The following is a 20,673-nucleotide window of genomic DNA, read 5'->3' as shown; positions in this document are numbered from 1 at the left end:
TGTAATTACTATGATAATTAATTTGTCATCTTTTTAATTATTATATCTACATTCTTGATTAAGCTTGAGCAAGTAGAGTGTAACTATATTTTGGATTTAGTGAATAAGTTCTCTGGAAAACTACAAATTTTAATTTTTTTTAAAGCATTTATTATATAAGAACTATAACATGTTTTCAAAATAAATAATTTTAACTAGAACCCCTAGGACATTTGCAAGCAAAACTCATATTTTTTATGAATACATTCAATGCACTTATTAAATGTGGTTCGGAAATATATATAAAGTTAGAATAGAATGGTTTTTTTTTTTTTAATTTTAAATACAACTTTACTGCATAAAATCTTGATTCAGCTGGAACTTACTACCAATGGTATCTCACTATTCCCCACCATGATGATGTCAGATGAGATAATATTCTCATTCACTTTACTAATTGCTTTAACTCATCCAAGTCAATCTTAAACTACACCACTCTAGGGAGATAACATTCTCACTAATTGCTTGGTTTTCCTTTCTAGCAAGAACAAGGCAGCTTATTATGTTCTTCTTGTAAGTTAACTAGTTGTGTTGACCTTGTTACCTTGTCTCTATGAGTGTCATCACACTCCTCTTGTTGATTCTTTGCTTCTTTGCCTTATTATTACCTTCTGCTTCTGCTCTTGTCTCTGATGGGATAACTCTGCTGTCATTGTTGTCACACTGGACCTTTGTTCCTCCCATTATCAACTCCACCTGGAATCCATCTGATTCCATTCCATGCTCATGGGTTGGAGTCCAGTGTAACCATGAGCACAATGTGCTCTCCCTTAACCTCACTAACCATGGGATTCTTGGTCAACTTGGACCCAAGATAAGACAATTGCAACACTTGCAGGCTCTTGTGTTGGCCAATAATGGTTTCTCAGGAAAGGTACCTTCAGAGCTAAGTAATTGTAGTTTGCTTCAGCTCTTAGACCTTTCTAATAACAGCTTTAGCGGACAGATACCATATAGCTTCAAGAAGTTGCAAAATCTGCAGTATATGAGCTTGTCATTCAATCTGTTGAGTGGTGAGATTCCAGATTCCTTGTTTCAGATTCCTCAACTGCAAGAAGTGAACCTTCACTCTAACCATCTCAGTGGTCCTATCCCAACCAGCATAGGCAACTTGACTGAGCTGTTGAGGTTGGATCTACATGGTAATAAGTTAACAGGTACTATTCCTTCATCCATTGGTAATTGCATGAAATTAGAGGATTTGGTTTTGAATGAGAACAAACTCGAAGGAGAACTACCATTGGTGATGGTTAATCTCAAGCATCTGAAAAATATCTCACTGTTTGACAATCAGTTATCTGGATTCATACCTCAAAGCTTGGGAATCAATAGCAGCCTAGTGAAGCTGGACCTTACAATGAATGATTTCACTGGTAATATCCCCCCCAATCTCTGCCTTGGAAAACAATTACGTGTGCTGAACATGGGATCTAATAAACTTCAAGGTAGCATACCTTCTGAGGTAGGAAGATGTGAAACTCTAAGCATGTTAATTCTCAGTGACAACCATTTAACCGGCTCTCTTCCGGAGTTCGCGAGTAACCTGAACCTCAAGATTATGGACATGAGCAGGAACAGAATTGGTGGAACTATACCATCAAGTTTGGAGAAGTGCACTAATCTTATAGAAATAAATTTGTCAATGAACAAATTTACTGGCCTCATACCATCACAGCTTGGAAAGCTTCTGAATATTGAGGTTTTGAATCTTGCACATAACAGCTTGGAAGGTGCTTTGCCAAATCAGCTGTCAAATTGTACTAAAATGGATAGTTTTGATGTTGGATTCAATTCCCTCAATGGATCATTCCCATCAAGTTTGCGGAGTTGGACGGGTTTAACAACATTGATTTTAAGAGAGAATCGTTTTACAGGGGGTATCCCAACTTTTCTTTCAGAATTTAACAAGCTCCATGATTTACAGCTTGGTGGAAATTTGTTTGGAGGAAAAATTCCTCCATCATTAGGAAAGTTGAAGAATCTGATCGATGGATTGAATCTGAGTGCTAATGGATTGACAGGTGAAATTCCCTTTGAAATTGGGAAGCTAAATGTACTGTCTAGTCTGGATTTATCCTCAAACAATTTGACAGGAAGCATGGATGTTCTTGGTGAACTTTCGTTGAACAACTTGAATGTTTCATACAATTTCTTGCATGGTCCTGTACCAGAAACTCTGATGAATTTCTTAAATTCCTCGCCGTCTTCATTCTTGGGCAATCCCTATCTCTGTGTCAGTTTTTCAGCTTCTCATAGCTCAAATCGCACCAAAGCTAGTTACTTGAAGCCATGTGTCTACAAATCAAATTATCATTTAGGTATCAGTATAAGTGCAATAGTGATGATAGAACTTGGTTCCACAATATTGGTTTCTGGCATACTGATAGCACTAGTTGTTCGCCGGCTAAATGCCTCTGATTCAATGCTTTCACATGTTGAAAATAAAAAGGAAGATATTAACTTGGGTTTACCCTTTTATGGTGGCATGGTGAAGGATGATATTATCAAAGTAGATGATGGTTGTATTGTTGGCAGAGGAGCCCATGCAATAGTTTATAAAGTCCAGCATAATGGTCTAGCTCTTGCTGTAAAGAAAATTGTATTTAGAGGACAGGACAACAAGCGCTTAGAAATCATGAAAAGAGAAGTCGAAACCCTCTATATGATTAAGCACATAAATTTGGTAAGTATCCTGGGGTACAGCGTGGCTAAGGACTATGGTTTAATATTTACTCGCTACATGGAAAAGGGAAGCCTTCATGATATTTTGCATAGGAACATTCCATCACCAGCCTGGAATGTTCGGCTTAAGATAGCTCATGGAATTGCACAGGGACTAAAATACCTGCATTATGATTGCGATCCGCCGATAGTGCACCGAGACATCAAACCACAGAATATACTCCTTGATGCTGAGATGGAGCCTCATATTTCAGATTTTGGTACTGCCAACATCAGGAACCTAGCTGAGGATTCTTATACTCATTCTGATTTCCCTTGGCAAAAGCTTTCAGCACGTATAGCTGGTACTGCTGGCTATATGGCACCAGGTAACTAAACCTTTTTCTACACCTACTATCTATTTGTATGCCATGCTGCCAACACTGCCTAATGCTTGCTATAATGTAGGGATACTTTTAGTTTGTGACAGCTTGAAAGAATAGTTAATGTAAAATAATATCTTCCTAACATGGTTGCATCATCCATTCTTACAGAGTGTGCATATGCAACAGAGCCAAGCAGAACTTTTGACGTATATAGCTATGGAGTAGTGTTGCTTGAGCTAATAACCAGAAAAAGAGTGTTAGTTGATGGCAATGAACATATAGTGAGTTGGGTTAGATCTGTCTGGGATGATGAAACAAACAAAATTGACAAGATTGTTGATTCATACCTTGCAGCTTCATTTCCCAATTCAGCAGTGTTGGAAAAGCAAGTAACCGCGTTGCTTTCGTTGGCATTGAGATGCACAGAGAGAGATCAACGCAATCGACCAATGATGATAGAAGTGGTCAACTTCTACAGAAAAAGCATATTCAAGTTGAGGTGTGATCATATGGCTAATGATAATAATGATGGTGCTGAAGTTGCTGTAGGTGTAGCACCACAACCACCATTCAATAATGAACCAGATATCAGTACTAATCCAGTTTCCAACACTCAGGGTCAGGGAGACTCCTATGTGCATGAAGAAAGTAATGAACCACAAGATGTCTATGCTTTAGATGATTTGAGGCTTGTGTCTACACCTAAAATTGGTGTTGATGGACTCATAATTAAAGTAATAGGCAATGGTAAGTTACGTGTTGAACAAGTTGCAGTGAAAACTGGACCGGTTGTTCCTAAAGTGACCTACACTTGGCCTTATTTGAAGTTCCTTCCAACTGTGACTGGACCAGTAGTTACAATACCTTTCAACTGGTTTTTCCTCTCTTCTTGGGCTCAATATATGTACCAAAAGAGTTCCTTGAAATTACACCTCAATTTCTTCTTTATAGCACCTATCAAGGACTCTTCTACTTGTTGTGTAAACCCTGAAGAATAAATATTAGGTGGATACTCCCACGATGACATCTTCACATGAGATAGCATTGCAGACTATTAGATAAATTGATATGTTTGACTAATCATCTAAGGGTTCACAATGTCATCTTCATATAAAGATGTCATCATGTGAGTATTTCCCTAAATATTATGTAGCTTTTTATTGTTGGAACATGTAAAAATATACAGCTTTTAAAATTACACCTCAATTTCTCCCTTATATTTTGCTTGACATATAGGCTATGCCAACTAGAGCATTCTAGTGTGTATTTTTCTCTATGTTCACTTGGTGTGATTGTCATGGATTTTGTGTTGGAACATGCAAAGCTTTCACTTGTTCCAACCTTTTGAAAGTGCTGGTCATTCTTCTTAGGCTGTGATCTCTTTACTGGTTTCAATTCACTTGCACATGCAATTTAAACAGCTTATTCCTTGTGATGTTGAAAATGATGACACGTCAACCCAGATAATTAGACATCTTAACGCACATAAAGGTGGACGAGTTACATTTATCCCACTTAACAGAGTGAGGGCACCACGCATTACTTATCCCCAGAGTTCTGATGTCATCCCTCTCTTAAAGAAATTGAATTTTAAACATGACTATAACCCTGCATTCAGTCAGGTTAGCTTCTACAACAGATGTTAACTTTTATTTACACAAGTTAATACATGTTCAGAAGCAATTTGCTAAAGGGATGTAAACTTCTAATTATAAGTTTTTTGTCTGTGTCTGGTGATACTATCTTCTTGACTATATTGATGGATTGATTTCCCTCATCACTTCTGATATTTCTTAGGTATTTGCCCGAACGGTTGTGTGCAAGAATTTGGATGTGGCATCAAGGGTTGCCAGGACTGATGGTCTTGACTGCATAACACTGGATGGTTGGTGTGGAAATGCTTTACATGGCTTGTCTACATGATATGGCCTGGCTGTGTGTTTTGCCTTTGACTATAAGCTGTGTGCTTCATTACAGGTGATCAAGTTAGCAAGAAAGGTAGTATGACGGGAGGATTTTATGATCACAGACGATCAAAATTGAAGTTTATGAATATCATTAAGCAAAATGAAGATGAAATTCACTCAAAAGAGGAGGAATTGATGAAAGTTAGATCTGCCCTGCAAGATATTCTTTAATAAGGACAAATAGGTCTTTGACTTTTTAAATTTTTGACAAATACATCTCTAACAAAATTTAAATACAAAAAAGTCCTGACTTTAACAAACGGAGAACAATTTAGTCCTTCCGTCTATTTGCCTCTCATACACCAAATGGAACTGGCTGACGTGGCTGAAACAGTATCCAGGTGTCCGTTACGGTGCCACGCTGGAAGGGGAATAAAGTTCGAAGGACAAATAAGTCATTGACGTCATTTTGCAAATAAAGTTCGAAGGACAAATAGGTCCTTGAGAATTTAGTTCATTATACTTCTATTATGTTTCTATTATGAGAATTTAGTTTATAAAATTATGCTTGTATTTTGAAACCTAGTTAACTTGTTGTATTCTACAATTTAAATTATTTGTATTAAAATTGCAGAAATTGGGCTTGTTCTGTTTCTACTTTTTTTTTTTCTTAAATTGCATTAGTTCAGTTTGTGTATTATATTAGAATTTGTTAAATTGCATTAGTTCAGTTTTCATCATACAAGTGGCATTAGTTAGCATGAGTTCATTTATGCATCAAGTTAGCATTAGTTCATTTGTGCATTATTCATGTATTAAGTTAGCATTAGTGCATTTGTGTATTATATTAGAACTAGTATTTTTATCCATAATAACATTATGAGAATAATTTTTTTTTTAAATTATAGTTCACTTTGTTCTAACAGTATAAACTATGCATGGCACAAAAGATTTATAAAATCAAACTACTTTTACAAAAAAGTCGTAAGTTGACAAAAATCTTTGGTTAAGAAGATCAAGATATCTGCAGATAAAAAATTAAATAATAAGATTTTTAGTTATTATTTTTATATGAAAAAGTCTAATTTTTTATTAATAATTAATTTAAACATTCGTTATCTAAAATTTAAAATAATTTAATGTGTATAGTTTTACATTTAAAATAATTTAATTGTAAAAAAATATTGGATGACATATTTTGATTTGTCAAATTACTAATATAAAATATAATTATATATAGAGTAAAAATAGTAGAGAGAAATAGAAAAATAGAAAGAGATAGATGAGAGAATTTAGGAAAGGAGTTTATTAATTTTGAAAAAAAATATTTTCTCTCAATTTTAATAAGAGTGTCATGTGACACGTTTGATTATTAAATTAAATAGCAATATATGATACCTAATAAGAGTGTCATGTTGCTTTCTTAGAGTAATGATTTAGTGGATGAAGGTGGATAGGTGTACAAAATTGTAAAGACCTTTGTCAAGCAAGTTTTAGAAAATAAGATTATATCTGGATCCCCCCCCCCCCCCGGGTGAGTAGTTGGACAACTCGTGTGTGACTGCACTTAGTTTGTTCCATAGCCCTTAAGTGGATTTTAATGATTTTTGAACTCTTATTACCTAAATTCATCGATTTTTTTTTTGTATTATTATTATTAATTTTGTTGTTTGTTGACAATGATTGATTTTGCTTAGATAATTATTTTGCTCTATATTTTGTTGAAACTTTTATAGTGACACCTATGTATTTTCAATGCACATGCTTTTCTTTGTCATGGTATATTTGTTTCCAACCTCCAATAGTTTTCTTTCCACTGAACTAACCTCACAGATAGACCAAAAGATCACTGAACTTGTTTCCGAGCAGCAGAAGATTGAGGCTGAGTGTGCTCATGGAAAATCAGAATTGGAACAATTTAAGCAGGACATTGCAAATGCTAACAAGCAGAAGCAATTGATTTCTAAGGCACTTTCAAAAAAGGTGTTATTATATTTTCTATATTATATTTCTATATTATACAAGCAGACGGAAGCACGGAAAGCGGAGCTGGAAACTAATCTAACAACAAACCTGAGGAGAAGAAAGCGAGAGTTGGAAGCTGTAATATCATCTGCTGATGATGACACTCTGGGTGTAGATGCTGGATTGAAGGCGCAGGAACTTAGCGATGCTAAATTGTTAGTTGATGATGCAACGGAGCAGCTTAGAAGTGAGACTTCCATTTAATCTTTTGTTTTCTTGATGTTTTGAAGAAACATTATAATTCCATGGTTGACAACACTATCTTTCTCAGGAGTCTCTGATAGTATAAGTGCACGATCAAAGGAAATTAAACAGATCAAAGAAGAAATCAATAAGTTGAAGGTATGTAGTCTTCTTAGGCTGCGTTTGTTTACAGGCACGGAACACTGAAACAGGGACACAAAGACACAAAATCATGATTGGCAAATAAGATTTGTCCAGAGACACTGAATTAGTGTATTTTGTGTCCTTCCTGATCCTAACAAGAGACACAATTTATTTTCTATTTTTTCTTTCCTTATTTTTATCAAATTTTCATAATTATATTTTTTATTGTTATATTTTTCTTCCTAAACTTTTTATATGGAAAAAATGAGAGTAAATTGGACTTTTGTAATTTGTTCTAATCTATCACTAAACAAAATATAAGAACAATTTTTGTGTCTCTGTCTTTAGTGTCTTGTTTTCCGTGTTTTGTTTTGTCCTGTTCTCAGAACTAAACACAATTTTATAGATTGATTGCTGGCTAGAGTAGTTTTTGCTTCATCAATAATGATGACTATGGTCTGCAGTCTTTGGAGGATGAATATGAAAGAAAACTTCAGGAAGAAACAAAAGAATTAGAGCAGTCGCTGAGTAAAAAAAATATATATATTCTGCTAAAGAAGAGGAATATACAAAGAAAATAAGGGAACTGGGCCCATTGACATCAGATGCATTTGAGACGTAAGGCTTTTCTTGATGATCATTTCTTTTTTATTTCAATTTTGGGACATAAATAAAGTTTTTATTTTTATTTTTTTAATTTTCTTTTAAATGATTAAGAAATCTGCCATATTTTAAATAATGCAGAAGATATGTGCTGTTACAGTTATAGGTTATTTCCTTGCAGTTTGTTGTTATCTCTATAGTTTGGTTTTAGCTAACTTTATTGCACCTTCTTACTTACAAAAGGAGGAAAATCAAAGAATTGCATAAAGCGTTGCACTGGTGCAATGATCAACTGCAGCAGTTCAGTCATGTAAACAAGAAAGCGCTTGACCAGTATATAAATTTTACAGAACAACGAGAGGAACTTCAGAAAAGGCAAGCTGAACTTGATGCAGGAGATGGGGTAATTGTCTGGCCTTTTGGTTGAAATGGTTCTTTATAATTCACATTAAGGTGGGTGATTACCTGACAGCTAAATGCTTGATATACATTGCTAGTTCCTGTTCTGCACTATAGCATCTGAAAGATTTGGTACAACTGATCTTTCATGGCATCTGATTGTTGATATTTTCATTTCTCCCTGAAAATGGTGGTGATATTTTGATTTGTCGCTGAAAATGGTGTTGTTAACCACTTGCATATATATGAAATAACTTTTTCCCCTTATTATATTTTTGACTGCTTTTATTTTCTTATGTGAGTTGTATTCCAGTATTAAGGTTCATTTTGAATGTGAAACATCCAAACCCAGCTTTTGCATTTTTTTTTTCGGATGTAAACCGTTGAACCGGCTAAAAACGGGCCGATCGAACCAGAACCGACCGATTTGGATTAAACGGCGCAGTTTCGCGCTTAAGGGGAGAAACAAAACGCGCTTCTCCATCTCCTTCCTTATTCCATCGAGCAGAACACGCCCAGCCTCAACCAGGGAAAAACCCTAGCCGCCAACACCGCCGCAGGGAGGAGCCGTGTTTGCCGCCGTCCGTCGCAGTCAGGGGCTTGTCTCCTCGAGTTTTCGTGCGTCACAGTCAGGGGAGTTCTCCAAGTCTTCGATCTGTTCGCAGTCACCAGTCGCAGGCGCACTGCTTCTTCCTTGAGCTCGGCGGCCGTCGCGATGTCGCCATCTGAAATGTTTGTTTTACAGTTTTAAATGGCAAAGTGATGCGAAAAGTGGGTGTGGAGGTTGTGGGGTTGGGAGCCCTAAGCTCACTGGATTCCTTAGAGAACAAATGCAACAGAATAACATGAGTTTTGAATCCATGTACACTGTTCGAACACTGAAAGAGGTACTAAACTATTAATACCATTCTTTTTTGTTTTTGCTTGCATTTTAGAAGAAAGAGTAATGTAATGTATTCCTATATATGATTCCATAAGACCAAGGTTAAATTAACAATTCAGGTGGAGTTGAGTTTTGTTTATGAGTAATTAAATGCACGAAATAGGAATATGATTATTAATTTCTTTTGTGACTTTCATTGTTCTTTTCCCCTTATGATTTTTCTCTGCAGTGTGGGTTGTCTTATATTTTGTTGGTTGCATGGTAACAGAAGCATGATATTGTCTGATATTTTACGGAGCCTTTTCTTCTTGGGCTTCATAGAAACTTGGGCTTAAGCCCCAGAACAGAACAAGCCCAATTTTGGTCCATTATTAAACTCCAGTTTTTGAGTTTCGAGCCATTGGACTCTTGAGAATTCGTTGTTCAGTTTTAGTAGTTTTTGAAGGGCTACGGGTAAGAGTTTTATTTTATTTACTTGCTCATGATGTGTTTGATGAAATGCCTGAACTAAATGTGCTTTGCAAATTAGTTTATTGTGTGGAGTATTATTTTAGTGAGCTCATGGTTGCTGCTTAAACTAATGGTTCCTTACTCTTATCATTCCTTGATCTCTTGATTTCTAGTTTTGTTGTTTGAATATGTTCATGAGTTTTTTCAATGTAATTGAATAAGTGGATTGAAGGTTGATTCCTTGTTTACCTATTTGGGCAATGTTTATAAGTTAGGTGACATGTTATATTCATATTTGAGATTTCTATAGTTTGATACATTTTCTTTGCTATGTCACGCTCATTGTACTACTCTTCATGGTTTTAAATTTTAGTGTGTCAATGTTGTTATGCACTTGAGACATTTCATTTCGTTATGCATAAATGTTGCTTTTATGTATAATTTCAGACTTAGTGGTGTATCCTTCATGTTTATTACTCCTAATAATTAATTTGCAATTAAGAATGTTAATGACCTGTTTGCAATCAAGACATTGGTTTCTCCTTTCATTGTGTGTAGCATTTGCTTTTAGTCATCCCTTTCAATTTTGTTTAAACTAATTTGTGTGCTTAATTTTCTATCTGCCATTAGATAACTGAAGAATGACTGTTTTGAAGCGGTATGTGCTGAGAATCTTCATATCATTGAAACACATTACGGCAAACGTGGTGGATAGAAACCATGGTCATATTGTAGCAACATCCTCCACGGCGGAGCACTCCATTAAACAGTCGCTTGAGTGCGGTCGGTCCTGCAATGCGAAAGCAGCTGCTGTTGTTGGGGAGGTATTGGCCATGCGGCTCAAAGTTGAGGGACTTAAGGATGGACAAGGAAGAGGAATTCATGTCAATGTAACTAAGGAAATAGAGAAGAAGGGATTTAAGAGCCAAACCAAGGTTTGGGCTATTGTTAATGCCCTTAAAAACAATGGTGTTAAACTCATAGATGAAGATGATGGTAACGATTCTTCTCCTAGTCATTCATAGTGTCTTTTGTATATCTATAAATATATTAGAATGTTTTTGTATTCCAATGATAATATAGGAATGCAGTGATTCTTGTACTAAGAATATCTTTGCAATATACAAATACACCTATCTTCTGTTGTTATATTGATAGTAAATGTAAATCAGAATAACGTGTACTAGATGCTGTCATTTTTGTTACTTAGTTCTGTATTTTGGGCTGCCACTTTCATTTGGCATGCATATACTGTAGTAGCTGCATCACTCACAGAAAGTTTATGTTCAAACAAAAATAGGTAATGATACCTACAAAGGAAAAAAAAAATATTTATCATAACAGGTCCATCATACAAACTACAAAGTTTCAGTGTTTACACTTTACAGTGCTTATCCTGCATGCACAACTCTATAGTTTTATTGAGTCTTTCATGAAAATATGTTAGAGACAAAAATCATAGAGTTGACCAGACTTATCAAGAATTAAAAAGTGAGAGAAAAAATGATGTATTTGTAAGGTTGTTAATTGATATATATTCAAAGAGCCAGCCAAGACTGACCATGACAGTGTCTCTTGGACTTTTCTAAAGGAAAATCAAGAGAGCTTGAAATTAGTGATGACAGGTAGGTATACTTAGCATAGAAATTTTTAACTTCCAAATTAAAGGATAAGCATTGTATTTTATCCCTTCCTGCCTCTGAATATTTTTTTTTAAAATGGCAATTTATATTGATTTCCTCTGAAATTTGACAAAAATCATTGTACAATTTGACAAAAATCATTGTACATCTTTTTTATTTATTTAAGTGACATTAACTTTTCTTTCAATTATTATACCTCTTTTTTATTTATTTAAGTGACATTAACTTCTCTTTATGAAAGATAGTGGTATTTTAAAAGATTTTATTTTCTAATTTATATAATAATTAAGGAAGTGTAAGTAGATACTTTTGAAATTGGACCATCTTCATAAATATTTTTTTATTTTTATCTTTTAATTTGGTTTAAAAAGTCATTGGCTCCCTTTCAAAGTGTTTTTGACTTAAAATTAATATATAATAGTAGACTCCAATGATGTTATGCAAAAGAAAAGTGATATTAAACTTTGAATGTTACACGATTTCAACATAATAGATTGAACAAATATTTTTTTTACACATTAATTGAATCCACAACCTGTGTTGCAAGTTGCTTAATTCCATAGTTATCTTATGTTTCAATTATTCATGTTAATTGTAGCTATTATATCGACCATTTAGATTCTTTTATTGTTAAAGAAGATAAGGAAAATTAAGCAATGATTCTTTTCGACAATTGTCATATTCAGCCATCAATTGTGTTTCTTCATCAATCACTATTCACTATGAAATTTTGAATAAAATAAATAGAAGAAACAATTTAGGCTATAGATAAGGATAGAAACAATTCAGTTTGAATCACATTAAAAACTTATTTAGATATCTAAATCTGACTTGTTTAAAATTTTGGCAAACTTATATTCCTAAAACATGTTAATAAATAAAAAGTTAAATTGAACTAAACTTTTTTGATAAGGCCAGCTCTATTGCAGACTAAGTTCAAGATTTTTATTAGAACGTAGTTTTATTTTTAGTTATCAAAAATATTATTTACACACTAAAATTAATTATTATATATTTTTGTATAAATGTATATGTAATTTAATTAATTTTTAATATATATTTTATACTTCAATATATATTCTATATTGATAACTAATTTTAGTATACACTTAACATAATTGTCTTCCTACCATTATTGATTTGCTTGCTGCCACCACATTTATAAAAAGGCTTCAACTTCAGTTAATATTGTCTGTGAGTGTGATGAATTACTATTGTTACTGGCGAAGCAGTTAAAAGCAAAAGCAAAAGGTTTCGGATTTTTTGGCTTTTTTTGTTTCTGCACAAAAGAAAGGACAAGAGATAAAAGTTTACAAGCTCCTCTCAATAAGAAAAACTAACTTCATCATATGTGTGTTAAGTGCAAATAAATAAGGTCAAGTAGATAAATTTTCTAATAATAATAATTAAAAAAAAAGCAATTTCTGTTTCATATGCTAACACAATGAACATTGGTTTGCAAACACGGCATCAGATATCTGAACAAATCCTTGTAAACCCGCAACCATTTTTTCTAAAAATTTTAGAGAAAATGATAAATAAGTCTCTGATTTTATAATTTAAGGATACATAAATTTTTTACTAATTAAAAATATAAAAATATTTTTTATTTTTTAAAGTATAAAATATTTAATTTTTTTCGTCCAAAATATATAAAAACAAATAACTCTTTTGAATAAACTTAAATATTTCATATTTTAACAACTGAAAATTTTTTTATATTTTTAAATAATAAAAAATGTATGTATCTTTGAATTATAAAATTAGGTTCTATTGATCTTTTTCTCAAAATTTTATAAATTACACGTTTACAAGTGAAGAGGAATATTTAGTAGTTTCAGTTTCAGACCCTTTAAAGTGTGTGGCCCCCTTAGGGAGAAATTCAACCATGAATAAAGTTCACTTCATTGTCAAAAATAAAAAGAAAAAACAGTGCATTTTACTTATTTATTTTCTTGATGTTAGTACTATTTAATGCTCCACCACCATGTTTTCTGTGATTCTGTGACGTTTCTTACCTTCAAGGTAGCCATCATTGTGATCAATGTCTAACATTATTTCTCCGCATTGTTAAGCAACCAAACTAATTATTTGTTGAATTAATTAATATTGTTTAATTATGTATACATTGATAAAATGTGGTACTACTTCTACCAAATAAAACTCCCTAATAATTGCGAATAAATTGTTTTGACTATAGTTATTTGCTACTACCAAATAATAATTTCAACATGTGATGGCTTAATTGCTCTCAAGTTTAATTAGATAATTATTTGATTTCATTGCTTCTAAAAAATTTTGGTATCAAGGAAGTGGAGAAAGGACTGGCCACAAAAGAAGAGAGACTGAAAAAAAAAACCTTTGGTATATTCTAGAACCTATGATAAAAATATAATGACTTGTATCTTTAAGGGAAAAAAAAAGGGGTATCTCAATAATTCCTTTTTAAAAGTTTATTTGTTTGACCTTTTTCTTTTCATCACTTTTAACTTAATTATTGTGAATTTCTGAGATATCATATATATATGTGATGGTTGTTTATCCTCACATGGCTGCATGCTCGTCACGTCTTAGAGCTTAGGGTTAAATAAAAGTCTATAAATGATGCACTTTAACCACATGGACATGGAATCTCAAAGAAAGGAGAAGAAAAAAATGAACACTCTTTTTATTTTATTTATTTTTTAATATACAAAGAAATTAAAGCATAGCATGCATGCTTGTGAAGACACTTTTAACAAATTAAAGGCCAAAAGCATTTTATTGTTTGATTTTGCGGTTGACCTCTCTCAAAGTTTCATTTAGCAAGTAATGATCAGAATATTCTAGTTTTGTTCCAAAGAGTTGTCTTTATTAATCCTCACTCACAAAGTTAGAACTGCAATATTCATGATGATAAAATATTAAAGAGAAAAGTAGTTATTCTTTTTTTTTTTCCTTTTTCTAATCTGTTGATTATTAACATATATAAGTATGGATAAATAGATTTCGATTATGTTAAGTATACACTAAAATCAGCTATCAAAGTCAGCTACTAATATAAAATATATGTTAAAATATAAATACACATTGAAAATAAATTAAACTACACATATATTTATACACAAATATATTAGTGATTGATTTTGACGTACAAATAACATTTTTAAATAGACTTTTGAAAAGTGTAATATAATTATTGTGTTGCTCTTGTTGATGAAATTTTTTCCCCAATATCTATGAATGAAGGTTCTTGTTTCTTTCCACACAAAGGTAGACAAAAATCAAAGAGAGGGGGATATGATGGTCAAGCTAAGCTTATTAGCATCATCATATCATATAGCACAAAGACATATATATTCCATGCATAAAACCAATATGCTTCATCATGAACCCTCATGTTGGTACTAATTAGGTTTATGTATATGTGTAGCACATGCAACCAATTTAGCTATTACAAGGTGAATAGCTCATGTAACTCAAAACAAAATTGTATACTTAAAATTTTGACTATTTATATTAAGACATTTTTATGTGAAAATATGATCATTAAGAATTATAAATATATTTATATATTTGACTAATCGGTTTAATATACTAATTATTTTTACATGAATATATTTTATTAAGTAGTTATTTTTTAGCCAAAAAATTATAGTTTAAATGGTATGATTTTTTTATGTTCATCTAAGAGGTTGTGGGTTCGAATCTTTCTATTTTTAGTAAAAAAAGTAGTCATCTTTTAAAAAATTGATGTAACTCAACTTTCACTTGTTTCAAAATAAACCAAAAGGTAGGTTAAATGGTGGAGAGAATTCACGAGTCATTCATAAACATTACACTCAATTACTTGATTATATACTTTTATTAGTGATAATACATGGTTGCTATTATATGGAGCGTGTTTGGCCATACTTAGAAGTTAAAAGTTTGGTACATTTACTGATTTACATCTTTACTAAAATAATTCAGAAAAAAATATAATGATACCACCCCTACAATAGTGGCTAAGAATAAAATCATATCATTATTCATTTTAAAAGGAAGAAAAAAGGGGGAAAATTTTGTTCATCTCATTCATAAAATCAAGGAATCATAATCATCATGTCTATGAATCAATTTTTTGAATGCCACCCGTGTCTTTCTTCTTGTCCTACCCTGCTTTATTTATGTGCGCTATGCGCTGTAAATATTTTACACATTGGAAATGTTACCTTGCTAGAGAATTTTATGAACAAACTTCACATGTCTTCAAATTCATTGCTTGAGTGATGGGGTCATGTATAAATAGATTAATTAACTAAGGACGGAATATCTTCTTCTTCTTTTTTTATTAAAGTAGAAACTTTTTACTTTAATTAAAACATGCAAGTTAATGATTTACTAGGTATAGTATATTGACTAAAAAATATAAAATTTTACTCCTTCTCACTCTTTGAAAGTGTTCATTTCTTAAATTTTTTATTTATATTAAGAAAATAATTAGAATGTGTTCGATTTACAAGAATTAAAAATAAATTTACAAATAAAATTGCTCTTTAGACTAGAAAAATAGAATTCTCAACCAAAGTTTCTTTTGCTCGAATAATTTAAAATCTTGAATTTGTATCCTTTAAACGGAGAAAATTAATAAAGTGGTAATATGAAGAATTATTCATTATTAATTTTATAATTTTTATAAAATGTATGTCCCATTATCTTAATTTAAGAATTATTAACTTTTAATTTTATCACTTTACTATCTTCCTCACTTTAAAGATGTTGATCCTTAAGATCTTAGTAGTGGTCTGTGAGTCAAAATCTATGGAAGTCATTTTATACTAGCAAATAATTAATTAATGGAAATAATTGTGTTAGCAGCATAGTCCAAGGCACATGAATGAATGAAAATCAAAGTAGCGTGTTGGTGGGGGCATTTAGAAAGCAATAGGAAAAGATCCAAATTGGAAGAAAATATAGGTAGAAAAGCAGTGAAAAGAAAAGATAGAATAGGGACAAATATGATTGATATGTAAAATAGAGAGATAGGCGTAAGGGAAGGGAGTAAAGGACAGTTTTGAAATCCACTAACGAACCTGGCTTCAGGGTAGTGGCCCCTGGCCCCAAAGGATGATGGTATAGGACAAATTGTGAAAGCTAAATAGCAAGGACAACCAAGAAACTTGTAGGAATGACCCTATAAATGTGCCTCACCTGTATTCACCTCTGCATACCAACACCACCACCACCAACAACAACAAACGTATTGCTTGGTGCAAGGACACCTAACAAGGACATGCACCATTGCCACATGCCATGCCCAAATTATTAAGTTTGAACTCTATTTTACTGTCTACAGCTAATTCCCATCCAGCACAAACATAAAAGTTCACTACTAATAGTTTTTCTATCTATAACCCTTTTTTGTCTATACATATTTTGAATATTATTGTTGTTTGTCTTAATTTATCGGAACATGATGAACACTGGTAGAACCTTCGTTTTGCAACTTGCAAGACATACATTGATTTGATTCCATATATAATATATTTTTTTTAACCAATTTACATTGTCTTAACAAATTAAACAGCTGTGAAAGTGGGGAGAGAGGAAGAGAGAGATTCCAATTTTTTTTGTCATTTACAATGGCATTATAGCTAATAACAAATCCTGATTTGGAGTATTAGTTACTTTTAATCACAAGTCATAAGCATTAAAAAAAAAAAAAAAAAAAAAAAAAAAAAGCTTCCGTGGAAAAGTAAAATAGAGTGTCTCTATTGGGTATCCCTAAAGAGCATGATGATAACCATGATGACGATGAGGATGATCACATGAGAGAGCAAGCATGTGGGTTCTCATCACTGAAGATCTGAGGTGGTGGTGGTGGTGCATGCAAGTGAAACTGCTCCGGGTACGTATACACAGGCATATAGCTGTAACCGCTGTAACCGCCAGGATGATGTGGATACATAACAGGAGCATATCCAGATGGAAATAGAACATGTGGAGCTGCCATATACTCCATTCTATTCTGCTCCATCATCACCATTTCTTCATTATTATTATTACCACCACCACCGCCTCCCTTGTTCTTCTTGCCATCACCACCACCACCATTGTTCTCCTTGTTGTCTGGTTTCTTAGGTGGGACCACCTCCACCTTCCTCTTGAGCTTCTCCGTTAGATTCGCAGCCAGAGCCTTCACGTCCATGGTCCCCTGCACTGTCACCGTCTCTTTCTCTTTGTTTATCTCCATTTCATTCACTCCTACGATTTCAAATTACATCATCATTCATCAACCCTAATTACTCCATTAATTAATTAATTAAGTAGTAATAGTGTGTACATATATAGATATAGATATACCTTTGGTTTTGGAGACAGTTTTCCGGATTTTGTCGACGCATCCCTGGCAGTGAAGTGCCACCTTCAGAACCGCCGTCGTCATTACCGGAGTCTGTTACAATATAATAATCAATTTCAATTGAATTGAATTAAGAAAATGAAAAAGAAAAATGACAGGCTGGCAAAAACGGGAAGGGAAGGTTGAGAAATAATGGTAGACATGTGGTAGCAGGGGGACCATTACTGTTACTGACTGTGAATGAAAAATTCAAAACGGAAACCAACCTCTTTCTCTTTCTCTTTGGATTTCTTCTCCTTATTATCGCCGTCGCTTTTGTTCTCCTTATTATTATGGTCGCCATTTTTGTTATTTTTGTCCTTCTTGATCTGAGGAGAGATAAGAAGCACCTTCTTGCTGAGCTTCTCCTCAAGCTTCTCCTTCATTTTGGCGGGATCTGAAACTTTTCCGGTGACGGTTATCTTGCCAGTGTCGCTCTCCGCCTTGACGTTCTCGACGCCGGGGTAAGAGCGGAGGCAGCGTCTGATCTTGGAAGCGCAGCCATCGCAGCTGCAATCCACCTTCAACACCACATTGTTTTCTCCTCCCTCGCTTTTCTTCTTCTGCAACAAAACGTAACATGGATCAAAATTACAACACAACAAAATCAATTATTCATTATTTCACAGAATTTAAAAAAGAAAAAAAAGAGTGTGTAGTTGTGTACCTCCTCGCCCATTGTGGTGGTTACTCTGTCTGGGAAAACGAAGGGACAGGTGTTAATTTTTGGTTTTTGGAAAATGAGTTTAGTGAGTGAAAGAGTGCTGTGGTAGCTATGAATTCAGCTAAAAGCCTAAAACGCTATATATACCGGTTTAGTGTGTAGTACAGTTAAGTCATCTCAGTAACGCTGGCGCGTGTATGCTACTACCCCACGCGGCCACGCTGGACTCTTGGCGTAACATTCTTCATCTCTTATTCTCTTTCAACTTTCAAATAAAGTTTATTATCAAATAAAGTTTATTATCGCTGATAATCTTTAATATATTTTTACATTTAATTTTATATAAACATAAAACTGAAAAAAAATATTTTACTTCAATAAAAAACTCACTTTTAGAATTGAAGAAAAAAAATTATGATATAATAAATACTAGAACTTGTCTATCAAAATATCAACCAAAAATTAAGATAATAAAAATAAAAATTGTTAGATAAATTGACAACAATTCCAGTATCCGTAGTAGCACTCAGGCAAATTCAATGATGAGAATTTCTGGGTTCAACTCCCGGTTGCGAAACAATTTTTAGTTTTGCAGCAAAAGCCGACTTTGTATGAAGCACGGACGAATTTATTCATTGTTAATAATAATGGTTTGTTATTCCCATTACAATATTAATTTTGACCTTATTCTAATAAATTATTATCAAATAAAGTTTATTATCACTGATAATCTTTAATATATTTTTACATTTAATTTTATATAAACATAAAACTGAAGAAAAATATTCTACTTCAATAAAAAACTCACTTTTAGATTTGAAAAAAAATATCATAATATAATAAATACGAGAATTTGTCTATCAAAATATCAACAAAAAATTAAGATAATAAAAATAAAAATTATTAGATAAATGGACAACAATTCCATCATTCGCAGTAGCACTCAGGCAAATTCAATTATGAGAATTTTTGGGTTGAACTCCCTGACTGCGAAAAAATGTTTAGTTTTGCAGCAAAATCTGATTTTGTATGAAGCACGGATGAATTTACTCATTGTTAATAATAATGGTTTGTTATTCCCATTACAATATTAATTTTGACCTTATTCTAATAAATTATTATCAAATAAAGTTTATTATCACTGATAATCTTTAATATATTTATACATTTAATTTTACATAAACATAAAACTGAAGAAAAATATTTTACTTCAATAAAAAATTCACTTTTAGAATTGAAGAAAAATATCATAATATAACAAATACGAGAACTTGTCTATCAAAATATCAACCAAAAATTAGAAAAATAAAAATAAAAATTGTTAAATAAATGGACAACAATTTCATCATCCGCAGTAGCACTCAGGAAAATTCAATGATAAAAATTTCCAGGTTCAACTTCTGACTGCGGAATAATTTTTAGTTTTGCAATAATAATGGTTAGTTATTCCATTATAATATTAATTTTGACCTTACTCTAATAAATTATTGTCAAATAAAGTTTATTATCACTGATAAACTTTAATATATTTTTATATTTTATTTTATATAAACATAAAACTGAAGAAAAATATTTTACTTCAATAAAAAACTCACTTTTAGAATTGAAGAAAATATCATAATATAACAAATAAGAGAAATTGTCTATCAAAATATCAACCAAAAATTAAGATAATAAAAATAAAAATTGTTAGACAAAAGGACAATAATTCCAGCATCCGTAGTAGCACTTAGGCAAATTTAATGATGAGAATTTCTGGGTTCAACTCTCTGTTGCGGAACAATTTTTAGTTTTGCAGCAAAATCCGACTTTGTATGAAGCACGGACGAATTTATTCATTGTTAATAATAATGGTTTGTTATTCCCATTACAATATTAATTTTGACCTTATTCTAATAAATTATTATCAAATAAAGTTTATTATCACTGATAATCTTCAATATATTTTTACATTTAATTTTATATAAACATAAACAGAAGAAAAATATTCTACTTCAATAAAAAACTCACTTTTAGATTTGAAGAAAAATATAATAATATAAGAAATACGAGAACTTGTCTATCAAAATATCAACCAAAAATTAAGATAATAAAAATAAAAATTGTTACATAAATGGACAACAATTCCATCATCCGCAGTAGCACTCAGCCAAATTCAATTATGCGAATTTTTGGGTTGAACTCCCGACTGCGGAACAATTTTTAGTTTTGCAGTAAGCACGGACGAATTTATTCATTATTAATAATAATGGTTTGTTATTCCCATTACAATATTAATTTTGACCTTATTCTAATAAATTATTATTAAATAAAGTTTATTATTAC

General features: G+C 32.3%; 5 protein-coding genes across 7 annotated transcripts; 4 read left to right on the top strand and 1 right to left on the bottom strand.

The window, feature by feature from the left end:
- The first annotated feature begins 112 nt into the window (after positions 1-112).
- Positions 113-4,284, top strand: LOC140172899 (uncharacterized). Its single transcript, XM_072222230.1, has 2 exons — positions 113-3,089; positions 3,255-4,284. Exons 1-2 carry the CDS (start codon positions 593-595, stop codon positions 4,082-4,084), a joined length of 3,327 nt encoding a protein of 1,108 aa, XP_072078331.1. The 5' UTR covers positions 113-592; the 3' UTR covers positions 4,085-4,284.
- A 61-nt stretch (positions 4,285-4,345) lies between these two features.
- Positions 4,346-5,497, top strand: LOC112764845 (structural maintenance of chromosomes protein 3). The gene is made up of 3 exons (XM_025810648.3): positions 4,346-4,708; positions 4,884-4,971; positions 5,064-5,497. The coding sequence occupies exons 1-3, from the start codon at positions 4,493-4,495 to the stop codon at positions 5,222-5,224; spliced, it is 465 nt and encodes a 154-aa protein (XP_025666433.2). The 5' UTR covers positions 4,346-4,492; the 3' UTR covers positions 5,225-5,497.
- A 1,028-nt stretch (positions 5,498-6,525) lies between these two features.
- Positions 6,526-10,829, top strand: LOC112764846 (structural maintenance of chromosomes protein 3). Of its 3 annotated transcripts, XM_025810652.3 has the most exons (6): positions 6,530-7,205; positions 7,290-7,360; positions 7,810-7,963; positions 8,192-9,234; positions 9,499-9,683; positions 10,311-10,829. In XM_025810652.3, exons 1-3 carry the CDS (start codon positions 6,749-6,751, stop codon positions 7,924-7,926), a joined length of 645 nt encoding a protein of 214 aa, XP_025666437.2. In that variant the 5' UTR covers positions 6,530-6,748; the 3' UTR covers positions 7,927-7,963; positions 8,192-9,234; positions 9,499-9,683; positions 10,311-10,829. The 3 variants fall into 3 exon arrangements, with proteins under 3 accessions (XP_029150521.2, XP_025666437.2, XP_029150519.1); XM_029294688.2 differs by lacking the exon at positions 9,499-9,683 and having other exon boundaries at positions 6,526-7,205; XM_029294686.2 differs by lacking the exon at positions 9,499-9,683 and having other exon boundaries at positions 10,337-10,829.
- On the top strand, positions 10,322-10,705 carry LOC140172897 (uncharacterized). Its single transcript, XM_072221643.1, has one exon. It carries the CDS (start codon positions 10,322-10,324, stop codon positions 10,703-10,705), a length of 384 nt encoding a protein of 127 aa, XP_072077744.1.
- Positions 10,830-16,782: 5,953 nt separating the features above from the next.
- On the bottom strand, positions 16,783-18,618 carry LOC112765940 (heavy metal-associated isoprenylated plant protein 3). Its single transcript, XM_025811812.3, has 4 exons — positions 18,352-18,618; positions 17,912-18,247; positions 17,648-17,738; positions 16,783-17,548 (listed from the first exon to the last, which is right to left on the bottom strand). The coding sequence occupies exons 1-4, from the start codon at positions 18,361-18,363 to the stop codon at positions 17,109-17,111; spliced, it is 879 nt and encodes a 292-aa protein (XP_025667597.1). The 5' UTR covers positions 18,364-18,618; the 3' UTR covers positions 16,783-17,108.
- Positions 18,619-20,673: the final 2,055 nt, after the last annotated feature.

The sequence above is a fragment of the Arachis hypogaea genome, chromosome 17, assembly GCF_003086295.3.
Source record: "Arachis hypogaea cultivar Tifrunner chromosome 17, arahy.Tifrunner.gnm2.J5K5, whole genome shotgun sequence".
Lineage (NCBI taxonomy): Eukaryota > Viridiplantae > Streptophyta > Magnoliopsida > Fabales > Fabaceae > Arachis > Arachis hypogaea.
This window is presented reverse-complemented; position numbering and strand designations above follow the sequence as displayed.